Here is a 21,633-nt window from a genome sequence, read left to right on the forward strand (position 1 = left end):
AGGCTGAGCTGATCGACCACGCTATAAGGCCATGCCTCCGTACGCATCCGTCGGCTAGGTTTTCCCTATATACTCCCGTGTTTGTACTAGCAGATATTTGAGATTGGATATCACTTCAGCTGAGCTTTCGCCACCACCATATTCTAGTGTATCCACACTATGAAGGGTAACTAATATATTGCAAGATCGTCTCTTGCGCTGATCTCATAGCACATCTACACTAAAATGTACTTAAGCCTAATGGAAGAATTAGAGAATCATACTATCCTTCCTTAGTACTTTTGCAATTTCAATCAATCCTAAGAATGTTCTTCTGGCTGTGAGGCTCCCGGGACATTCCTTCACAGCCAATCGGGAAGTTAGGCAATGTGGCTGATAAATTGTATATTATTGCCTCGGGCTGAGATGAAATTGGGCGCTATAGAGTTCCGATTGGGTAGTTTTGCCAATAAAGAGACCTCCCAAGTTTGCAAGAGTAATATATATTGTATATGGCCATACCTATACGGGGTGGCTATTACTTCGTGCATAGTTCCTAGTCCATAGACGAGATCTAGCCACTCTATCGCCCCTGTGGCGGATTGCGATCCACGATTTTGCACTAGTGTGGCCCCCCGGCGAACTATGACTATATGCTTAGGGAAGATGCCTGACTGAATACAACGCCAACCCGTTTGGAACTAGTGGGACTAGTACATACTATCAAATACAAAGAATGTTTTGATTTATAGATCTAGCATCCAATAGATGCACACATGCCTCGCCACAAAGCATGCCCATCAGAAACTGTGGGAGAAATGCGCAAGACGATTCCAATCTAGTAGGTAACATTTCAAAGGCGAAGGTATAGAAACGCAGTGTAATCAAGAGCAAGCTTAGCGCATCTACAACGCACCCAGCTCCTTAAGCTTGGCGATAAGGCCATCGACATCCTCGACCTTGCCACCACCCTTTCGTGGCGGGGGTTCTACCCAATGTTAGCACAATCCCACGAACCAAATAGCAGAACCAGAAACACATACCAGTAACCTTCACAGTCTTCAACTTCCGTACATCCTCGACACCGAGATCGGCAAGAGTCTTCTTCTCAAGGGGCTTCTTCTTGGCCTTCATAATGTTGGGCAAGCTAGCGTACCGGGGCTCGTTCAAGCGCAGATCCGTAGTGATAACCATAGGCAGCTTGGTGCGGAGAGTTTCAACACCACCGTCGACCTCGTGGGTAACCTCGATGGTACCAGCCTCATCCTTAATCTCAATCTTGCTGGCCTGGGTAGCCTGGGGCCACCCAAGCAGACCAGCGAGCATCTGACCAGTCTGACCCTGGTCACCGTCAATGGCCTGCTTACCGAGCAGCACGAGGTTCACGTTCTGCTCCTTAACGACGGCCTGCAGCATCTTGGCGATGGTCAGCGGCTCGAGGCCAGCGTCGCCCTTCTCCGGTACGTCGATGTGGAAGGCTCGGTCAGCGCCCATGGCCATGGCGGTGCGGAGGACATCAGGGGTCTTCGGGCCGCCGGCGGAAAGTGCGAGGATATCTTCGACCTTAAGGGGTCCCTTGCGCTCGCGCAGGCGGATGGCCTCTTCGATTGAGAGCTCGTCGAATGGGTTCAGAGAGTGCTTGACACCAGCGGTTTCGACACCGGTCTGGGCCTTGTTGATGCGGGGTTTGATCTATTAGATTCAGATTTGGTGTCAGTTGTGATATCCCAATCCCAGAGTGAGTGCTGGGGAGTAACGACAACCCTGTTGGTTGAGAGGTACAGCTCAGAGCGTCGGTCGCGCAGAGCTGTACTTGGAGGGGCTATAGTTGAATGGGCACTTGACTTACCGCATAGTCGATCACGCGCTTGACGGGCACCAATATCCTTAAGCCACTCATTTTGTAATTGGTAGTCGAGCAACAGCCAATTCCTGAGTTGATATAAGGAAGATTGGAAGCTCGGAGGAGAAAGCGTGCGGTGACGGAGTGCCAAGAGGTAAAAAACGCCGACGCGGCCCGAGTTTAACCTCGTCGCGCCACGGATTCCTCAATATACCGCTCGTTTTTGCGGCCACTATGGCAACAAGCGCTTGGGGTCGGAGCATGAACGCCGCCCGCGTAGATCCTATAGGTAAGTTGGGCATTCATTATTCTGGGATATATGACGCTAAGCTTGACTTCTCTTGATAGCCGTTCCAAATTGTCTACCCTTGACTAACAACGCTCTGGAAACTTTTGTACAACGAACGTATCTAGAAGTATGCTATGGCGGTATACCATAGACCTTGCCCTTTGTATTATTCGAGGATACAAGAGGGCAATACAGCAAAGAGACTATGTACGGAGCAATGAATGCTCGTTTGGATACATATATATCCCTTTTATTATGTGCTACCGGTTTACAATCTCATCTTCTATACACACCCCACTGGAGCACTGGAGCTGGTTGTCATGTAGCGTGCCCGCTATATAACCATTTCCGCTCATAACCAAATCAATATAACCAAGAGCGGCTCAAGAACACAAGCAAGTTCTCTTAAGAAATAACGAGGAAATAGAAAAAGGCGGCGGTTACATAGCTATGGAAGTGATATAGGTTACCGACGGCCGCAATTCTCCGCCGTAGTCACAGGACCGACCTGCCGAGGTTAACCATACAGCCAGCGGTTTGCATATTGGGATGATGAATATTGTTTTGCATTTGACAAGACTGAGAAGAATAGTCTACTGTAGTCTGTTGATATGGTCATGAATTGTATAGTTGTGTCAACGCCTAGCCCTAACATATATGTCTTTCGTGTAGTTCTCTAGTGAGCTATCCCCGCAAACCACATGTGACTGAATCATCTTGAATCACTCGGCCAAACCGCCATTGAACTATTAAAGAATTTGGACAAGAATGACATTGTATACCAAAGCTAGAGGCAGACAGAGAATAACATCTAGCTATTTAGGTACATAGTAGACAATGTCATCATTAAATACATGCAAGATAGACAGATATATACTTTCATGATAATGAGCTGTGAAATGAGTAAATGTCTAAGCTTTGACATTGTATTGCATTGTAGATACAGGTTGTGACCTCCTATCTGATTTACGTACATATCCAAGGGCATCTTTCCATAACTAGATGTACAATAGAAAATGTCTCATACTATGCTGTGGTGTAAACCAAGTATTCACAGTGATCACCAAGTCTCTTGTTTGTAACGGCCAGTCTGCTCCATGCTAATGAGATAGCCCTCAGCCTGGGAACGGGTGAAAGGTTGCCCCGGCAAAGGAGCTCCTCCATTTTGGAAGGTTTCGATGAGCGCCTCGCGCACAGCTTGCGGCATGCGGCCCGAGGAACCACAAATGTAAACCGACCCCTGCATATCATGCAACACACAGAAGAAGAGCGCGAAGTTCTCGCGAATGGTATCTTGCACGTAGACCTTGCGTTGCTGATCACGCGAAAAAGCAGTAATCACCTGCAGCGGGATGAGCTTACTGAGCTCCGTCCACTCTTCCTCGAAGAAGAAGTCGGATTCTCGGTTTCGGCCTCCGTATAGGAGAATTGTCGGGCCGATCGGTGGATTGACGTCAGGGTTTTGCTCGCGGTAAGCCTGCACAAGTGCCGCTTTCTCCCAGAGGATGGAGCGCAGGGGTGCAATTCCAGTGCCCGGTCCAATAAGCACGGTTGCTGCGGTTAGTTGCTGAACTGATGACTTGAGACCGCCGGGTTGGAGCTGGACTTGAAGGGTGCTCCCTGGCCGGAGCACGGAAAGATACTTGGTACAGACTCCCTCGCGGATTCTCTTGATTACTGTCTGGTATTTGACAATGGCAATGAGTAATTCGAACTGTGTATTGCCATCAGCAGTCTGCTTGCGTTTTCCGCCGCTGGCAATGCTAAACTGGCGGGCGCGCATGGCCGGGATAACAGATATTGCGTGTTGCCAGGGAATTTTGACACTGTCGAACTCATGCAAGATCTCAAGTATACTACGTCGTGGGCGTGTCGTGTAATCCCATAGCTCGTCGAGATATTCCGGATTTGTAAATTCTAGTAACCGTTCTTTGTGCATTTCATCGTTGGTGTAATGTGCAATCGTCGAGAAGAAGGACCGGCGGGGTATTCCTTTGACGTCGAGATAGTCTACGAGGAGAGCACGGAGAGTGAGGTTGGGATATGAGTCGAGGCCAGGAATGGGTGGCGGTGATGGAATATCTCCCATTGGAACGAGAGAGATTGGTCGATCTGCCTGATCGTTCCAACCCATCAAATCAATAAGGGTTTGGACGTCAATCGAAGAGCTTTTCGGTGTGATGGCGATCATGTCTCCAGGAACGTAAGAGACAAGGCCTGGGACGGTCAGGGTAATGTGGCGCACATCCTGCCAATGCTTTTGCGGAGTTGCGCGCCGATTTTCAGTCAATGTCGCACATAGCGTATGTGGGATGGGTCGGGAGTCATGGTCCAGATGGTGTAGTCCCGGATATTCATCCGTAGAAGCTTGATGTTCATTTGCGACTGCAGCTTGGGGTATTGGGGCCGAATCGTTTTCCACCGCCAACTGCAACTTCCATTTTGGTGAGAGCTGCACATCGTCTGGGATCGGGTGCTGTCCATCAGGGAGAGGATGTCTATCTAGCAAATGTTTTCGGAAGTCCGTCATCCATGGTAGGAAAGTTCCCTCGAGTCTGTGTGTCAAACCCACGTAAGTCGTGGACATATAGGGTGAAGATCAAGATAGTACTCACCCTTCTGGATGTTGCTGGTCTGCTTCGCCTGTGGGATAGATCTCATTTGCGCCTAGTTGTAATAGTCGTTTATAGAGCTTGCGTATCGCCCAGTTGAATCTATCACAATCAGCCATTGAAAACCACAATTGTGGTATAGGTTCCATACTTGGGATACGAGCTATCCCCCAGCCCAAAACAAGTGAAATTTATGCCATTCAAGAAGGTAGCAGGTAGCTTCTTCAACAAGAGCGACTTCCAAAAAGACCGCGCATTGGCCGGCAAATCGCCTTGCCCGGTAGTCGAGGCCACAAATATGGTGAGTGTGTATGAAAAAAGGGACTCCTATAATTTCAGGGGTATTAGGTCTGTAGAGGATCATTGTCTTGCGGATAAGTGCATACCGGCTTGCATTGATTCAACTCGGATACATGCGTCGCAAAACGGAGCCGCTCAGTCAAGGCGCCCAATTCCTCGGCCACTTCCTGCGCATTGCCCGTTTCGGAGCCATAGAGAATGAGCACAGACCGTTCTAAGGGACGTGGACTTTGGGTGTCGCCCATTCTGCGCTCTGATGTGGAAGTGTCTGAACAATTTCTGCTTTGCCCCTCCAAAAATCGGCTGACGTCATCAAAAGGCCAATCAACCTTTCTTATCGAATGCCCACCGCCTTATCTACCGCCGACATCGGAAGGTTATATCGGATGCATTGTTTCTTAAGAGTACCTTGAATATATAGACATTGAGGATAATTTAATTCTATGATTGTATTATGTTAAGAATCTTAGGTCTAAGCCTGGGCTACTGGGAGTTATCTGCGCTCAGCACACCGAATAATTCACAGTGGCATTGGATAGATATACAGGACATGCCAATGAGGCATAAACCAGATCGCCGAAGAGCCATAGTAGGGCTAAATTGAAAGAAAAAAAAGGGTATCGTGAATCTGCTTTTCAGAAGTCATCGTCGCCACCACCTCCACCGTCTTCATCACCCACATCGTCTTCTCCGTCATCGAAGTACTGTTCGGCGTTGTAATCGCCGCCCATTTCATCATCATCGTCGGAGAAGTCGTCGTCTATAATTTCCTCTTCCTGTTCATCATCCCCATCAAGCAATGCGGCCTCGTCCGCATCTGCATCGCCCTCATCCTCGTCTTCGCCGACAGCTACGCGCTTCGCAGGTCCAGTATCGTCTTCTTCATCTTCGAAGCCGCGCTTCACTCCAGCGGCTGAAACCTGGGCCTGGTAGCCATCTAGGGACGCGTCGGGTCGGAAGTTTGGCTGGAGGGTTTGCCATAGCTCGCGGGGGAAGAATTTCAAGACTGAGTGGTTCAAGCATGCGGGGTTAGTCGTATGCAGCCGTAGAAAAGAAATGATTAACGCTGGTAAAAATAACTTACAATAAGATCGTCCGGTGATCTTGGGGAGAGTGCGCCGTTTCTTTTGATACCGCCCAGAATAAGCGGGCATGCCGTGGAAAGCGTCAAAGTTGGCGCGCGCAGCGCTGCCTTTTTTGGCGTTGGAAGATGACGCATCGAGAACAGAGTAGTAGGGACCCTCGTGAAAGCTCTCGCGCAACTCTCGGTAGTAGTCTACCTGGGTTTGTTCCGCGGGGCTCAACTTCCGAGCAAAGGGGACAGTATATTTCTGAGGAAAGAGGGCGTTAGGCTCTGTAGCTTTCGACATGGTGGGGATTGGATTGAAAGATGAAGATTTCCTGGAGAGCCAGGCCAAGAAGCAAACATACAGGGTATAACGGCGTTGGAGCTGTGTCTGGCTCCCCACCAGGGTCGGCGTCCCAAGTAAACTCTGTGCCGGGGGGTTTCTTGCCCTTTGGCGCCCCACGACGTGACATAATTGCCGTAATAAAACGTCAATTACTATGGGTTAGCGAATATGGAATATTCTTCATGAAATAGCTGCGGATAGATGATGACTCCGGAAAAATATATTTCTTCACCGCCCACCCGAAACAGCACTAGGGCTGGCAGATTCTCTAAATGCTTCCCCGCGCTAAGATAACAATGCAGATCTCTACGGAGTACATGTACAATAGACTTGAGCTTGATATTGTTCTTAATTGAACACGAGAAAGAATACACGAGAATAAACTAGACCGCTTCATGTGCTTTTCAAATTTATTGCGACTTCATAGCCCGGCAGCCATTACTTCAGCACCGCCAAATTGCACGGGTCCCCGGGGACCCTCGTTCACACGCTGTTGGAGGGTTCGCATGATATCCTCAAACCCTTCCACTTGGCCATCTGTTTCTTGCAACCGGTTGTGCAGCGCTACGATAACATCATGTTTCGCTGTGGCAACTTTCCAAACGACATTCTGGGAATCAGCTGCACCACCCCCGACGAAATCAGCGTAGGAGCGAGGTGGCTTGAAAAGATATGGAAGAAGGGTGGTTAGGGCAGGTGGAGTGAGAACTGCCCATGCTCCAGAGGTGGGGAAAACCCCATTAGTAGCCGGGGATAGCTGATCTAGATCCTTTTCGGAGGGCAGCTGGAACCACGATGAATTGGTGTTGGCCGGTGCTGAAGGTGAGAGTTTCCAGTTCGCTGTTGTAATAGCCCCCATGAAAGAAATAGCCGACAAAGCAACATCTTTCATCACTAGGACGTCGGCAGCACCCACGACATTGTCCCAGAAAGTGGGGTGTTGGTTGACATAGAGGAAGTAGAGGATGCGCGCTGCGGCTGCTTCGCGGTCCCAGTCAGTTGGAGTTGAGCCGGATGTGTTCAAGTTCATTGAATCAGAGATTCCAGTTCGCTGAGGTCCGTGGAAAATTTTCGCCAGAACGCCCAGAGCTTCACTGTTCGGAGGGTTTGTGGGAATTGCAAGAACCGGGTTGGCACCATATCTACCTGCCTCTACGAGAAGCACTCGGGGCAGTGAAGCTAAAATAGCAAGGTGACCTGTGGGTGCTTCGCCGTGTGCCCATTGTGCACTAGCAATGGCGAGGGATCTATTGATGCGAGAGATAATCGCGTCAAGTAGGGTAGAGGGGTTCTGCAACAAGTGGTTGGGATACATCTCGGCATATCGAGCCACATATGCCATGATTGGGCCGGATAGGTAGATAAGATCCACCGAGTCTAGCTTGGACTCATCGAGATAATAACTCAGCACTTTAGAATGCAGTTCGTGTTCGACAAGGAAGTCGAGGGCAGGGGACGAGAAAGTCGAAGTAGACTGCACAGATCTTCGAGCAACGAGGCCCGGTCCATCGATCTCTAGCAGCTCGCGGAAGAAGTTGAGCAGTGTCATATACATCAAGACATCGCTCACTTGGACCATATGACAGGTTGCGAAATGAAGGAGACTACTGCTCTGGTATTTGGCCTCGATTTCCGGTACTTGGGTCGTTGAGATGATGTCCCAGCGTAATCTTCCGGCTTTCACTAGGAGTGTCATCAGCCTGCCCTGTGCGATCGTTCTTTCGCGTTTAGAAAGATCACCAGGGGCATCACTCTGGAGGCTGCATAGCCCGAACAATAGACCGTAGACATCCTTATCAGTGAATATCCTCCTCCACAATAGTCCCTGTCCTGCATGACTTGCATCACCAGTATGCTCATATTCTCCATTTTCCAGGTGATTCGCAACGTCAACCTCCAAAAGCGCCCATAATGTGTCAAGTGCAGCCTGTGCGACTTCGCCCGAAGATGTTGAAAGCCACAGCTCCACGAGTGAAGCCACCAAATCCGAATCACCAGCAACTATAGCAGCTTCACTGTATTTTTGCCCAGCTTTAGCTAACAGTGAAAGAGCTAGGAGGTTGATTGGTGGTGATGGGGCCTTGAAGCCAGCGACAAGATTGATCGGGGGATCGATAGATTGGAGATTGGTGAATGTGAAGTAGGCGGTGGCTCGGATGCCGAGAGTTGTAATAGGCGTAGGGTCTTCTTGCAAGATGGGAAGGAGCGCCGAGATTTGCGACAGAAGAGTGGCAGGGACCACGGGGTCGGTGGTTTCGACTAGTTGCAACTTCAACTTGTCGATGAGAGGAATGTCCAAAGCCGTGGAGGGGTTCTCCTGGACTTGAGCGAGGTGTGATTTCACTGCATCAAAGGTTGAAGGGACTGACATTGTGACTTCTTGGGATATCTTCAGTTCTTTCAAAAACCATTCACAGACTTCAAACTGAGATGGACGCCTTCGTGACAGGTGAAGCTCGTCCTTCGCGCCTCCGCCGCGGGGAAAGCTCGTATCAGCCTCAGGCATCAACACCAAGCCGACCAAACATGACCGCATCGACTAACCGTCTCTACTACTCAGTCATTCACCACAAGTTCCTCCGCATCCCAGGATTGCCTACAGTCATGGAGCCTCCACAGAGTCTAGTTTCTCAGAAGTCATCCGATTCGGGTCTCCATATCCAGCTACACCCACTCGTTCTTCTCACTGTCTCCGACCAAATTACCCGACACGCTGCCCGACAGCAGCATGGGCCGATAATCGGCGCTCTTTTAGGCCAGCAGAATGGACGAGAGATAACACTTGAGCAAACGTTCGAGTGTCCAGTTACTTGTGGACTGAACGATGAGATTATCTTGCCGGCGGCATGGTTTGAAGAACGTCTTCAGCAGTGTACGCGAAACCCCTCACGAGATCAATTAGGTCTCCTCTTAGCGAGTACAAACTGACCATATTACAGTCAAGGATGTGCACAAAGACCCCGCGCTCGACCTTGTTGGATGGTGGTCAACCGCGCCATGGACCGGACCAAATGACGCCCATCTCCCCCTCCATCGACAGATTCTCCAGGACTACAACGAATCTGCCGTCTTCCTCGCCTTCCACCCCTCACAGCTCCAGGCTTCAAGTTCAAATGGCGGCAAACTTCCCCTAACCGTGTACGAAAGTGTTCATGAAGGCGATACTGCCCCCGATGCAAGCAAGGACATGCAGGTTGATGGCGAGGAGTCGGTGCCGAATATCAAATTCAGGGAGCTGCCCTACTCAATGGAAACGGGAGAATCAGAGATGATTGGTATCGATACTATTGTCCAGGCCTCTGGCACCGCTTCTTTGAATGCGACACAGGAGCCAACCAAGCGTGCGAAGCAGAAAGAACAGAAAGAGCCAAATAAGCAGAGCTCGCAGGTTGAACTCTCACAAGAGGATGAAGAGTGTAAGTTTTCACAGTCTCAACACAACTGCAGCATGGATGGTTGATACTAACCGATTGAAAAGTAATCGCAAGCCTCAGCACTCGTCTCAATGCCGTTCGCACCCTCGAATCCCGCATCTCCCTCATCAAATCCTACCTCTCCAGTCTCTCAGAGGCGGATTTCAGCTTAGATCGATCAAAGGAAAATACATCCGCCACTAAGCTGTCACACCCAATCCTCCGCAACGTCAACTCTCTTCTCTCGCACCTCTCTATCCTTTCTCCGTCAGAGCAAAGCACCTTCACCACCGAAGTACTCTCGCAAAGCAACGACGTCCTATTGATCTCGCTACTTGGCCAACTTGGCGACAACGTTAAGGCTATGCGCGAATTGGGCCGCAAATCTGCAGTCATCCAGACTGCGCGTCACGTAGCCACCGCGCGCAAGGATTCCTCCATGCTCCAAAGGGGCTTCAATGAGGATTTCTATGGCCCAGGTGGGCGTGGAGGTCCTGGAAGTGGGATGTATTCGTGATAGCCAGTTCTTCAGTGTTTCCACGATCAGTCCATGAAAATAAACCCCCCCCACCCAAATGGTAATATGCCGGATCTTGGGCCTAGTCTTTCACTTGCTTTGCTTAGACAGTGTTCCTTTCTGGCCCATTTAAGGCCATTTAGACGAGATAACGAACTTCGATATGATTTCTTCTTCTTTTTTCCTTATCCAATCGGTGACACTAGAAGCCAAGCCCAAACGATACTATACAAGAAATATAACCCCAACGATACTAGGAGAATGTGCGTCGATGGGGATATAGCAGATAAATAATAATGAAAGGAATAAGGGAATAAGAATAGAACAAAAAAACAAAAACATGCCGCTATGCAACAGGCGGGTATCCATACCTATCCAAACAACGGGACAAAAAGAGAAAAGTAGAAGCGCAAAAAATCTCGAAGTGCTCATGGGTAGCGTGAGGTAAAAGAACCAAATTTGCAGCTCAATAACAGGGGAAACATGCATACAAAGCATGCCCTGCCAATATGAGATGTGTTGTCTATACCGAGTTATAATTGAATCATAGACATGGATCATGAATGATGATACGGAGGAGGAGGATGGTAAGGATCCGGAATGGGTATAGGGAATTGCTCGCGGAGAGGACCGTTGGGCGAGGAAACGCGGATCGGCGATTCCGACTGCAGATTGTCAGGACTGGAATCGTCATAAGATGACGGGCTTCGCTCGTAGAATCTAGTTGGCGGGTTTTGGAACTCATCGAGGTCCGACGCATACGGCGAAGTGCCCGTGAGCGATATCTCAGGGTTGGATTGCGCGTTGGCCAGAAGCACATCGTCCTCTTCGTAGGGCCGGTCCCCATAGCGGCCCATTACGCCTCCAGGCGTGCCAGTTCCGTGTTGGGTGAGTTCGCGGCCATCTTGGGGTGGCTGGAGGCCGAGTGACTGGTCTTGCACGTGATAACTGGGGTCCAGCATACGATTTTTGCGACCGACGAACAGCCAGCGGGCACTTCGACCGATGGCTTTGAGAAGGTCCAATGGGTTCATGGCATCAATCAAGGCCCTTTCACCATAGCGCCCACCTTGATATGCCACCTTGCCGTTGCCGTAGAAATCCGTCACTTCACTTGGCAGGTTATAGAGAGCGTAGCACTCCCATGGGAAGGCCCAGAGATGGAGTATACCAAATATAGCCATCTCAATGTTGATCAGCAGCTCCGGGAGCCCAACTTTGAAATCGTTCAGGGCGATTTTTTCAGTCGACGCAAGAACGCCCTCGGAGACTAGAAGACTGATGAGTGTCTAAAGTAAATACGAGTTAATAAATCACTTTATCAGAAGATGACGCGAAAATTCTTACTGACTGCCAGAATGACAGGAAAATGACGAGCTTAATTGACACGATTTTCAAAAATGGCTGATATTGCTTGATGTCTTGGCTGGTCTGCTGGTAGAACTGGATCAGGCAGTACATGGCGATAGTGACAGAGACCGATTCGATGACGATGGTCTATCAATAGGTTATTAGTGGATCGACAGGATGAAGCGCAAGACTTAGCCACATACCCAGATATGCGAAAACGCGGGACTCAGCGACGCCTCGCAGTAAAGCCCAAAAGCCTGCGTGACAACCGCAACAATGGTCATAAGAACGCGCATGACACAATATTGGAATACCCCGACCCAGACAATCTGCACAATGATCAGTATTCTAAAACTCCCGACATCTGTTCAAGTCCATCATCTTACATTGAACCATGTCAATCCACTGCGCGGGGTCCGCCAGAGGCGCTCGCCACCCCAGGTCTTTTGAAACCAATTCAACGGCCAGAGCCATTCTTTCGGATGGATACCACGGAAGTATTCCTTCTGGCTGTGCAGATCCGGGGCGATATAGTGACACATGAGGGAGAAGAAGGCGGAGATACAGAACGCTTCGTAGCAGTCGCCGAGGACCTCAAAGTAGACGGAGTCCTGGTAGAAGAATATGCTAAGCCATGCGACAAGGGAATAGACGGGGACCATGAATAGGATGCGGATAATACTGCGTGGACGAGGACTATGTCAGCAATGTTTGGGATGCCTTAACCGCTACCCTAGAGAGGCGCACTTACTGTCGCTGTTCGATCGGCTTGCTGTAATGTGTCGCATGTAGCATAATCAGGGCGAAAGATACAAGACAGGCGATAATAGCGCAAGCGCCGCCCACCAAGAGCGCGAGGAGATGAAATGAAATGCCACCATCCCAGAGTGCGATCTCCTCAACTATTTCCGATCAGTCACCCTATTAAGGCGCGGGGGGAGGGGCAACACACTTGTTTCGGTCTCTGTGGTATTACACACTGGCCAGCCCATGATGGCTGCTAGGGTGAAAATGGCAAAGAGGACGGTTGACGGAGTGAACCTTTTTTTCCCCTTTATCTTCTTATCCGGATCGACAGGGGAAGACGCCACCGGTGATCAACAAGAAAATATTGAAGCAGCAACTATTTCCATACGAAGTCCGGAGTAAGCGAGGAAAGGAGATGACGTTGTGGACTGGTTATGCATAATCTGGCAGCTCTTCATAATCCGCCGATATCCTAGGGATCACCGGAAGCTGAAAGCGTCTTTATGTTGTAGGGCTATGATCTATTTTTAACCGCTTGAGTGGACCCAACACGTACAATATATGTTGTATTGGGCGAATAATACAGGGCGCTACATATTTTTTGACATTGGATTCTTATTTGCAGACGCTAAGAGTCTATTGTACATGGCCAATGGCAATGCTTTGAGCATTCGAAAGTTCAAGACCGCCAGGAATCCCCACGCCGTCCGCCACGTCCACGTCCACGTCCACGTCCACGAGGTCCAGGTCCAAATCGTTCGGGGCCGATGTCGATGAACTTATCCTCTGCTTCGAAAGTAATTCGCCGCATCTCGTCGCCACCAGGACGTGGGAATGTTCCCTTCTTAATCAGCTCATCAAATTGGTCCAGACGTTTGTCGGCAACGGGACGTGGAACGGGAAGGTAGTACAGCTTGGGTTTGGTAGTGGTAGATTCGAACAATTCATCCAGAGGCTTGAAGCCCTGTCCAGGTCGTGACGAGGGTGCGGGAGCCACGGGGGCCACAGGAGCGACAGGAGCCGCGGGAGCCGCGGGAGGCGCATATGAGGGGCGACGGCCATATTGTTCCATATCACGGCGCGGGCCCAAGGGAGGAGTACGATTGAAACCTGATTCACGTCGTCCAGAGGGAGTGGAGCCCACCTCGGCGAGGGTAGCCGTAGTTCCGTCATCAGTGGTCTCATATCTCACTTCCCAACGGGCAGCAGCGCCAGCGCGGTCTCGGGATTTCTCTTCAGTCTGAATCCATTCCTTGATCTTCTCATCAGGGATAAAATCGGCTCGAAGGCTCTTGCGGTTGCGCTCGTTGGGCCACACAGTCCCTTGGACGGCGGAACGAACCCGCGAGGCGGCTGCGATACTGGTGAAGCTTACAAAACAGTGAGTTTTGATAGCATCAAGATAGAAGTCAATAATATCATCGGAATCGGGGGTTCCGGGGGCGGAAGTGAGGCTGGCTAGGTGTTTGCGGAGTGCAGTCGGCTGGAGTGGGCGCATGAGGCCGTCGATGTAGAGGGCAGAAGTTGCAGGGTGCAACGCAGGGGTGATTTCTACATCTTGCATTGTAATATCTCCCGGGGGAGAGGTGAGTTGGGAGGATGCGCCGGTAGGTGCAAATAGGTTGCGGAACCGAGCATCTTGCTTGGTGGGAGTCTTGTGTGAATCTGTTTGGGTCTCGATAGGTTGCTTGTCTGTGGAGTTCTCTGTTGAAATCTGGTCTTCAGGCTTCAAATCGCCGAGCGCCCCGTCGCGAGAAGCAGACACCTCATCGTCTTTCAGCAACGCGCGTGGGGTTGTTTCCTTTGCGCGAGCCTTCTTATTCGCAATTTCCTCTAGACTAGGAGCCGGGCTCTGGCTGCGGCGTTTCCGTTTGCGGGTGTCCTCCAATGCCTCTTCTACCGGGAGAGATGCCGTGTCAGTCTCAGAAGTCTGGGCAGCGGTGATCGGTTTTTCGTGAGCGTTCGCAGGGTCCTCGTTCTTCGCATGTTGGGTTGCTTCTTCCAAGGTTGGCTGGGAAGACGCGGCTGCAACATTGTGATCCTTAGGGCTAATTGTATCTGTTTGTGTCTCGGCAGGCTTTGCGACGTCTTCAACTTTTTGCGATTTCACATCTGCGGCCGAAACTTCATCTGCTTGGGTCGGCTCATCTGCCTGCGTGTGTCCATTTTGAGCTTGCTCTGACACTGAAACAGGTGCTGTTGTTTCATCAATCCGTGAGATTGATTCATCCTTTCCTTGTTCAAGCTGTTCGTTCTCTGGTTGTTCGGGCTGCGACGTCGCTTGTGAAACAGCATCCGGCGCAGATGGCTGTGATGCGGTGGATTCTTCTGCTGGAGTTGTTTCTGCAGTCGTAACCTGGTTTGTCTGTGAGTCAAGCTCGATCAATTTGTCAATGAATTGCTGCTTGAGGCGGAGGCCAGCCTGAGAGACGCCGCGCCTCTTGCATTCGGCCTTCAAATCAGCCACTTTCAACGATGAATAGTCACTCATGATGACAAATTCTCCGTATCAAAGGTCGATGGGGAAAGTCAACTTTGAATAAGAGGAGACCAGTTGCTTATTTTAGAAAGAATAAGACAATTGGTTGGAGCGCAGGGATTGAATATGGGGACGCGATGGAAATGGAAATGCGCGCCTATGATGTAGGACGCTAGCCATATATGGACTAGCGTCAATATTATCTGAACCATTTAACCGGACAACTACAACGTATAAGTTTCCTCTCTCAATCAGTTGAATCAATTAAGAAAGATAAGACCTATCTGAGAGATTCGAAGGAGATTCAAGAAAGTCCAAATAGGCTTGTTCAAGCACATAAATTAACTATCTATAGCAGACTGATAAATCAGATGCGGCTGAAGTAAACTAGCATTGCGGTCATACGGTCAAGATGCACAGAGAGAAAAGGACATTAATGAAGACGCCTACAGGAGGATGGCTTTGCTTCCTATCTCAACTTAGGACTACATAGTATCACTACTAGATAGAAGATTTCAGATGTTACACATGTGGAACAGAGTACATTATTTGCTTTATATAAACCGTGTTACTACCTGCTTCATTACTACCACTTTTCTTCAGAAGATTGTCATACAGTAACTAGTTTAAATAAAACACTGCACTTAGAGAGGTAACCAACATAGACAAGAGTGCTTCTAATCTACAATACCCGCTGGCAGCAAAGCCACATAGTCCAATGGCGCCAGCTCAGTGCCATTAGGCATACCGACAATCTTCAAAGTATCACCCCTGTGAATCTTAACGCCCCGGAACTTGATACGAATCGCCGAATGTCCATCTAAATAGATAGAAGGCGTATGGCTAAATACATCTTCACTATTACCAACCCATTGGCCGATTTCTCGGTTATTCAGATAGATCTTCCACCGCGACTGACCGCCGTATACATCGTAGTAATTCACAGCAAGGTCATAGGTGCCAGAGGGAAAGTTTATTTTGGTTGAAGCGGTGCCAGCTTTACTGTTGGAAGTTGTAACAATTGCAACTGAGCCCGAGGCTGTTTCGAAGGGACTGACGGTGTAAGCTTCGTAGCCATCTAGCTCCATATCTTCCGCTTCGATACGCCACGGGTGATGACCGACACGCTTGGCCTGATCAGGGATCCCAGAAAGATTGTAATAAAAGTCATTGATTGCATCTCTCCATATAATTGAGTGGCCGCTCTGGTAGTCTAGGAAGTGCCGAACATGGTTGTATCGCTCAGTATCAATTTTGCCATGAAGCGATTCCCACTGCGTAAGGAAGGTCTGTGCAGTCTCGGCTCCGCGGTAGTGCTCGTCGTAGAAGTGCTGAATAACGGTCTTGCCCGAGTGCAGACGGTGAGTGTATTTTACATGGTGGAACCATAATAGGAGATCGTCTGGTGTGGTCTCGATGTTCTCATACATTGCAGCGATTTCATCCGGATACTGGCCCGAAAAACCTGTACCGTTTGCCACTGTCCGATCCATTCCAATGCTAGTTTGGTCTGCGCGGGTCCATTGGCCCCAGCCATTGTTGTCTTGGGAGGCAGGGTTTGGACCGTAGTGAGTGTATAGAATATCTGTTAAGGTCTGGATCCCCAAATTCCCACTATATTGTTCGTAGGCGGGCCAAGATTCCATGGATATGCGAGTGATGGTGTCGAATACCTTGCGGTCCAGCCCAAAAGTCAGTCTGATCCAGTCTTGCAGAATGTCCTGGGCATCGTCTGCCGGGTTCCAAGCCAAGCGACCATAAGCATATAGGTTTGACATAGACAAGTTGCTACCAAGCCAGGTGGTGTTTGTGCCTACGTTGACAACAGCTGCTGATCCGCCTAGTCTGCGATTGAACCGTCTACCAGCCACAATATCGCGAACTAATGATGGCTGGTGGTCGATGCGGAGGTCGGTATCTAATATGGTCTTCCAAAGAGGAGCAATATAGACCAAATGCGACTGTTGCCCAAGGTATTCCTGCGTAACCTGTAGTTCGATGGCCATACTGGTATTGAACAAATTCGCAAACAATGCCGATGCTGGCTCGCGGACCTGGAAATCAATAGGGCCGTACTTGATCTGGATCACCACGTTGTCGTCAAATTCGCCATCTAGATCCTTGAAAAATTCCACAGCAGCCTTCGCACGATCATCCGTCCAAATTGATTCGTTCAGCTGATTGTAGACAAACGCACGATACATAACGATGCCACCGTAGGGCTGGACTTCTTTCGCGAAAAGATTCGCTGCATCTGCGAGGGTCCTGTTATATGTCTGGGGGCCTGGCTGTCCCTCCGAGTCAGCCTTGACGAGGTACCCAGCCATGTCAGGAACTCGATCGTAGATCTGAGTGGTAATATTCGACCACCATTCGATGACAGATGCATCGAGGGGGTCGAATGTGCTGAGCCCTCCATAAGTCTGAGGGGATGCAAAATTGAGCGATAGGCCAACTTGTATACCGTATGGGCGGAAGACATCGGCGATTCGAGCCACCCCGTCGAGGTTTGTGAGATTCAAGAGGGTAGCATCCGCATTGACATTGTTAATGACGACAGCATTGATTCTGATCGAGGCCAAAAGACGGGCGTATTCAGCCACACGGGTTAGGTCGTCGACGATTTGACCGTCCTTGAAGAAGATAGAGGGGCCACCATAGCCGCGTTCGATTCTTCCATCCATGTTGTCCCATTGATTCACCCAGCGAATAGGTGCAGAAGGATTGGTTGCATAGGCGACCTTGGAGAAGTTTCCCTGAGCAAGCATGGACAAGTATTCAAAGGTGCCATAGAGAGCACCTCTCTCATTTTGTCCAAGGATTTGGACATTCCCCCCTTTCGTGTCGAGCCAAAAGCCATCTTCTTCCAGTTCAGGTACACTGTTCACAGCGCCACAGCTTTTGCGATATTGATCAACCGTGCCAACAACGACTGAGGATGTCTTGCAGTTGTGTGTGACTTGCACACTCTTCCCATAAATACCCTTGAGACCATTCTGCAACTCCGTCCCCGCAACATACACCGGACTTGTCTCAGTCGCATTGAGGGAGACGATACTGGACGGGAGATTGGAATGGCATTGGCCTGAACAGGGTAATGATGCGTACCGCAGCCAGCCATTGAGGCCAATTTCAGCAGCTGCAAAGCACAAAGAGGCAAAAAAAAAGAGTGTACGCATTGTGGCCAGAGTTTCTGGTCATACTTCATCACTCACTGGAGATCAAGTTCCTCCTTGGAAAACTTCAGGCTAAATGAGTGATCTGTGCAAGCTAGGCAATACAGGCTGTATGTACTTACAGTGCTTCCCCGCAAGGATTGCGGAGTTGCGGGGGGTTCAATGAGGCACGGACATCAATGCTGATTTCTTAGGATCGAGATCAGCGCCACGAAGCCGTATAGGGGTAGGATAAAGCCTAAGTTGGACATGAACGGGCAGACTCATGATAATAGAATGCATTTTAGGTATTACATTTAGGCTATTTCTATGAAATGGTGAGTCCGAGGACAAGCGCATTTAACAAGTGGTCAAGTATCTTGGCACTTGTCTAGAATATGCCTAGCTTGGAACTTCCGTAATTCATCATTATTCATGGGGAAAATTTTGTTCAAGAATGGTTCAAGATTCTATTTTTTTGGCTCGCAACAGGGCGACACGCTTAAGCCTCACGGCTCAGGATGTCGGAGTCACCGGCATCGAGGATAGCCATGGCGGAGCAGCGGAAGAGCTTACCGCAAGCGGTACCGAGCTCAATCTATAGGGCGAGTTAGTCCAATTCGCTCTCCGGGATTCCTTTCGGTAATCCCTTCGCTGAGCAACTTCACTCTCCGAAGTGGTAGTTTTGACCGACTTCTTCTCTGAGTAGTGTAGCTGGCTCCGAGGTGCGACAGCCATTTTCAGGCTGCCGACCCGAAGGAAAGGGGAATGGAACGTACGTTGTTGCCGTTGAAGTGGTGAACGGGGGTCTTGGCGAGCATGGCGTAGTACTCAAGCTCGGACTTGCGCAGAGGAGGGCAGTTTCCGGAGATGAGGACCAGCTTGGCCTTGCCAGAGCGGAGAGTCTTCATGGTGGACTTGGTACCCATGGTAACTGAGAGAAAATGTTAGCGAATTGCTGAATTGTGCGATCGAGAAAAGCTGCGTACCCTTGCCAGACTTCATCACAAGCGCCAGGCGCGAGGAGAGAGTGTCACCGGACTTCTTAGTCTTGACCATTTTGAATGTTTTGAGGGGTTGGCTCGTAAGAAGGTTTGTTGGATGGTTGGCTACGGAGGAAGAAAATTCGCACAGATGAGAAATAAGGTCAAGTGTGGAGCGAGCCCTAGCCACACGTGACAAGATACACGTGACCAAATACCGCTTTATTTTCTGCCAGCGGGACCGGAAGCCAAGTTATTCCAAGGCGCGGGGGTTTTTGACTCACTCGATTTTGTTACAAGTACAGCCTGTTCTCATTTTCCAACTCTTGTTTTTCTTCATTTTGCAAATTGTTGTTTTTCACAATGGCTGAAATTAGCAGTGCCCCTACTGCGCAATACCGTCAGTCTATCCTCCACTCTATCCTTCCCAATTCTTCCCAATGAACCGCTACTAAATCCCGTAGAGAGAGTCGATTCGCAACCTGAGAACCCTTATGCCCAGTTGATCGAGGATCAATCCATTGCGATCATCCCGTCCTTCAAACTTGAATCCGGTGTTACCCTTCACAATGTCCCGGTCGCATACACCACTCGCGGAACACTCGCTCCTAATGGTGCCAATGTGCTGGTGATCTGCCACGCTCTTAGTGGCAGTGCCGATGTCGCTGACTGGTGGGGTCCTCTTCTTGGTGGTCCTGGCCAAGCATTCGATGTCTCCCGGTTCTTCGTGATCTGCCTTAACAGTCTGGGCAGCCCGTACGGAAGTGCTAGTGCTGTGACCTACAAGGATGGTAAGCCTGAAAATGGCTACTATGGACCTGAGTTCCCCCTAACGACTGTCCGTGACGATGTCAACATCCACAAACTCGTGCTGGACGACCTCGGTGTTAAGCAGATTGCTGCGGTGGTTGGAGGATCCATGGGTGGAATGCTCACCTTGGAATACGCATTTTTCGGCAAAGACTATGTGCGAGCTATTGTGCCCATTGCGACTTCGGCGCGCCATTCCGCGTGGTGCATCAGCTGGGGCGAGGCACAACGACAGAGCATCTACAGTGACCCGAAGTATGACGATGGCTACTATGCGTTCAACGACCCGCCAGCCACCGGCCTCGGTGCCGCTCGCATGTCAGCACTCCTCACTTACCGTAGCCGCAATTCATTCGAGTCTCGGTTCGGTCGCAATGTACCGGATCCAACCAAGCCGCGGAACATCAACGGCACCGAGAGGCTCCCCACTCCCCCGAACGAGCACTGGGCCATCCACAACGACGGACACCGTGGCGGGACAACTTCACGTTCGGAGAGCAGACAAGGCTCACCGGCTCCTGCAAACAAGGCCGATGTCCAGTTCATGGACCCGCAATTCTCTGGCACCAAAACATTCGCCCCAGAGGTCGACGAAAAGCCCAAGCTGACAGCATCCGGCCGTCCTCGTCCACCGACCTACTTCTCTGCACAGTCGTACCTTCGTTACCAGGGTGACAAATTCGTCAAGCGATTCGATGCCAACTGCTACATCGCCATGACCCGCAAGCTCGATACGCATGATGTGTCCCGCCGGCGCGGCAATTCCAGCGCCGACACTGAGGATACTGTAACTGAGGCGCTCGGACGCGTAGAGCAGCCAGCTCTAGTTATCGGTATTGAGTCGGATGGTCTGTTCACCTTCGCGGAGCAAGAAGAGGTTGCAGCTGGCATCCCCAATTCCCGCCTCCGGCGCATCGATAGCCCCGAGGGCCACGACGCGTTCTTGCTTCAATTCGAGCAAGTCAACCGCCACATCGTCGAATTCTTCCACGAAGTCCTGCCCGACATCATGGCCAAGTCAGGCGACGGTGCCGCTGTGGCCAGTGTCACTAAGCTGACCAAGAGCAGCACCTTCGGCGAGGCCGAGGTGGAGGATATCACCGCTTGGTAAAGCGGCGAAATAAAAAAAGTATTGTCAGGCGCAGTGATTTCTGCAGCCAATCCCATGCTCTAACTGGGTCCAGAATCCCGTGCAGGGGTCCGCGACCGGATAGATGTCGTGGCGCAGGGGAAGTAGGGTTGCCGTTCTTTTTTCCATTCCGCCAGTCAGGGAGATGAGCATCCAACTGCCTCTCCCGTCTCTCACTTGGTAATTGTCCTTGTCCGAGAAGACTGTCAAAGAAGCATCCAACTGCTCTCCATCCGACCCACCGGGTCAATTTCCCCCGGGAGGATACCTCGGGGAGTGATGGGTCCGTTTTCGGTATTGATAGCCATTGGTTATCTTTGCGACATACATTATTTAGAAAAATAAATCAGAAAAGAAGATGACCTGGACAAAAGTACTCCGTAGATCCGCAACTCCGTAGCTCCAGGGCAAAGATAACTTGGCCCGAGCTGAATGGTCAGAAACAAGATTAGGTGGCGGCCCGGGGCTTTTCAGGGCCCAGGGTATTCTGCTCTGCTCTTCTGTTATTCTGCTATTGATGCTTTTAATTACGGTTGGAATCAGGTACGGAGGCTATGTTGTACCTAATATACACCTTGTCTATAGGCCATGTTTCTGATAACCCGTGGTTCAAGT

General features: G+C 50.2%; 10 protein-coding genes across 10 annotated transcripts; 2 read left to right on the top strand and 8 right to left on the bottom strand.

Moving 5' to 3' along the window:
- Nucleotides 1-884: 884 nt before the first annotated feature.
- N7518_000367 (electron transfer flavoprotein subunit beta/FixA family protein) lies at nt 885-1,879 on the bottom strand (the record flags this gene model as incomplete). Its single annotated transcript, XM_057181295.1, has 3 exons — nt 885-967; nt 1,023-1,671; nt 1,829-1,879. The coding sequence occupies 3 exons, from the start codon at nt 1,877-1,879 to the stop codon at nt 885-887; spliced, it is 783 nt and encodes a 260-aa protein (XP_057046645.1).
- Nucleotides 1,880-3,171: 1,292 nt separating this feature from the next.
- Nucleotides 3,172-5,268, bottom strand: tah18 (NAPDH-dependent diflavin reductase; the record flags this gene model as incomplete). Its single annotated transcript, XM_057181296.1, has 4 exons — nt 3,172-4,666; nt 4,727-4,825; nt 4,875-5,050; nt 5,110-5,268. The coding sequence occupies 4 exons, from the start codon at nt 5,266-5,268 to the stop codon at nt 3,172-3,174; spliced, it is 1,929 nt and encodes a 642-aa protein (XP_057046646.1).
- Nucleotides 5,269-5,658: 390 nt separating this feature from the next.
- On the bottom strand, nt 5,659-6,562 carry N7518_000369 (DNA-directed RNA polymerase III subunit C31; the record flags this gene model as incomplete). The annotated part of the gene is made up of 3 exons (XM_057181297.1): nt 5,659-6,029; nt 6,108-6,354; nt 6,455-6,562. The coding sequence occupies 3 exons, from the start codon at nt 6,560-6,562 to the stop codon at nt 5,659-5,661; spliced, it is 726 nt and encodes a 241-aa protein (XP_057046647.1).
- Nucleotides 6,563-6,856: 294 nt separating this feature from the next.
- N7518_000370 (uncharacterized protein) lies at nt 6,857-8,806 on the bottom strand (the record flags this gene model as incomplete). The annotated part of the gene is made up of 1 exon (XM_057181298.1): nt 6,857-8,806. The coding sequence occupies one exon, from the start codon at nt 8,804-8,806 to the stop codon at nt 6,857-6,859; it is 1,950 nt and encodes a 649-aa protein (XP_057046648.1).
- A 59-nt stretch (nt 8,807-8,865) lies between these two features.
- N7518_000371 (COP9 signalosome complex subunit 6) lies at nt 8,866-10,365 on the top strand (the record flags this gene model as incomplete). The annotated part of the gene is made up of 3 exons (XM_057181299.1): nt 8,866-9,307; nt 9,375-9,851; nt 9,914-10,365. The coding sequence occupies 3 exons, from the start codon at nt 8,866-8,868 to the stop codon at nt 10,363-10,365; spliced, it is 1,371 nt and encodes a 456-aa protein (XP_057046649.1).
- Nucleotides 10,366-10,922: 557 nt separating this feature from the next.
- On the bottom strand, nt 10,923-12,707 carry N7518_000372 (OSTA/TMEM184 family protein; the record flags this gene model as incomplete). The annotated part of the gene is made up of 6 exons (XM_057181300.1): nt 10,923-11,654; nt 11,713-11,862; nt 11,919-12,044; nt 12,102-12,411; nt 12,467-12,617; nt 12,668-12,707. 6 exons carry the CDS (start codon nt 12,705-12,707, stop codon nt 10,923-10,925), a joined length of 1,509 nt encoding a protein of 502 aa, XP_057046650.1.
- A 434-nt stretch (nt 12,708-13,141) lies between these two features.
- Nucleotides 13,142-14,953, bottom strand: N7518_000373 (SAP domain protein; the record flags this gene model as incomplete). The annotated part of the gene is made up of 1 exon (XM_057181301.1): nt 13,142-14,953. The coding sequence occupies one exon, from the start codon at nt 14,951-14,953 to the stop codon at nt 13,142-13,144; it is 1,812 nt and encodes a 603-aa protein (XP_057046651.1).
- Nucleotides 14,954-15,618: 665 nt separating this feature from the next.
- Nucleotides 15,619-18,120, bottom strand: aguA (alpha-glucuronidase; the record flags this gene model as incomplete). Its single annotated transcript, XM_057181302.1, has 1 exon — nt 15,619-18,120. One exon carries the CDS (start codon nt 18,118-18,120, stop codon nt 15,619-15,621), a length of 2,502 nt encoding a protein of 833 aa, XP_057046652.1.
- Nucleotides 18,121-18,598: 478 nt separating this feature from the next.
- On the bottom strand, nt 18,599-19,155 carry N7518_000375 (60S ribosomal protein eL30; the record flags this gene model as incomplete). Its single annotated transcript, XM_057181303.1, has 3 exons — nt 18,599-18,694; nt 18,876-19,030; nt 19,086-19,155. 3 exons carry the CDS (start codon nt 19,153-19,155, stop codon nt 18,599-18,601), a joined length of 321 nt encoding a protein of 106 aa, XP_057046653.1.
- Nucleotides 19,156-19,442: 287 nt separating this feature from the next.
- Nucleotides 19,443-21,000, top strand: met2 (homoserine O-acetyltransferase; the record flags this gene model as incomplete). The annotated part of the gene is made up of 2 exons (XM_057181304.1): nt 19,443-19,479; nt 19,544-21,000. The coding sequence occupies 2 exons, from the start codon at nt 19,443-19,445 to the stop codon at nt 20,998-21,000; spliced, it is 1,494 nt and encodes a 497-aa protein (XP_057046654.1).
- Nucleotides 21,001-21,633: the final 633 nt, after the last annotated feature.

The sequence above is a fragment of the Penicillium psychrosexuale genome, assembly GCF_028828465.1.
Source record: "Penicillium psychrosexuale strain IBT 29551 chromosome Unknown utg000001l, whole genome shotgun sequence".
Taxonomy (NCBI): Eukaryota; Fungi; Ascomycota; class Eurotiomycetes; order Eurotiales; family Aspergillaceae; genus Penicillium; species Penicillium psychrosexuale.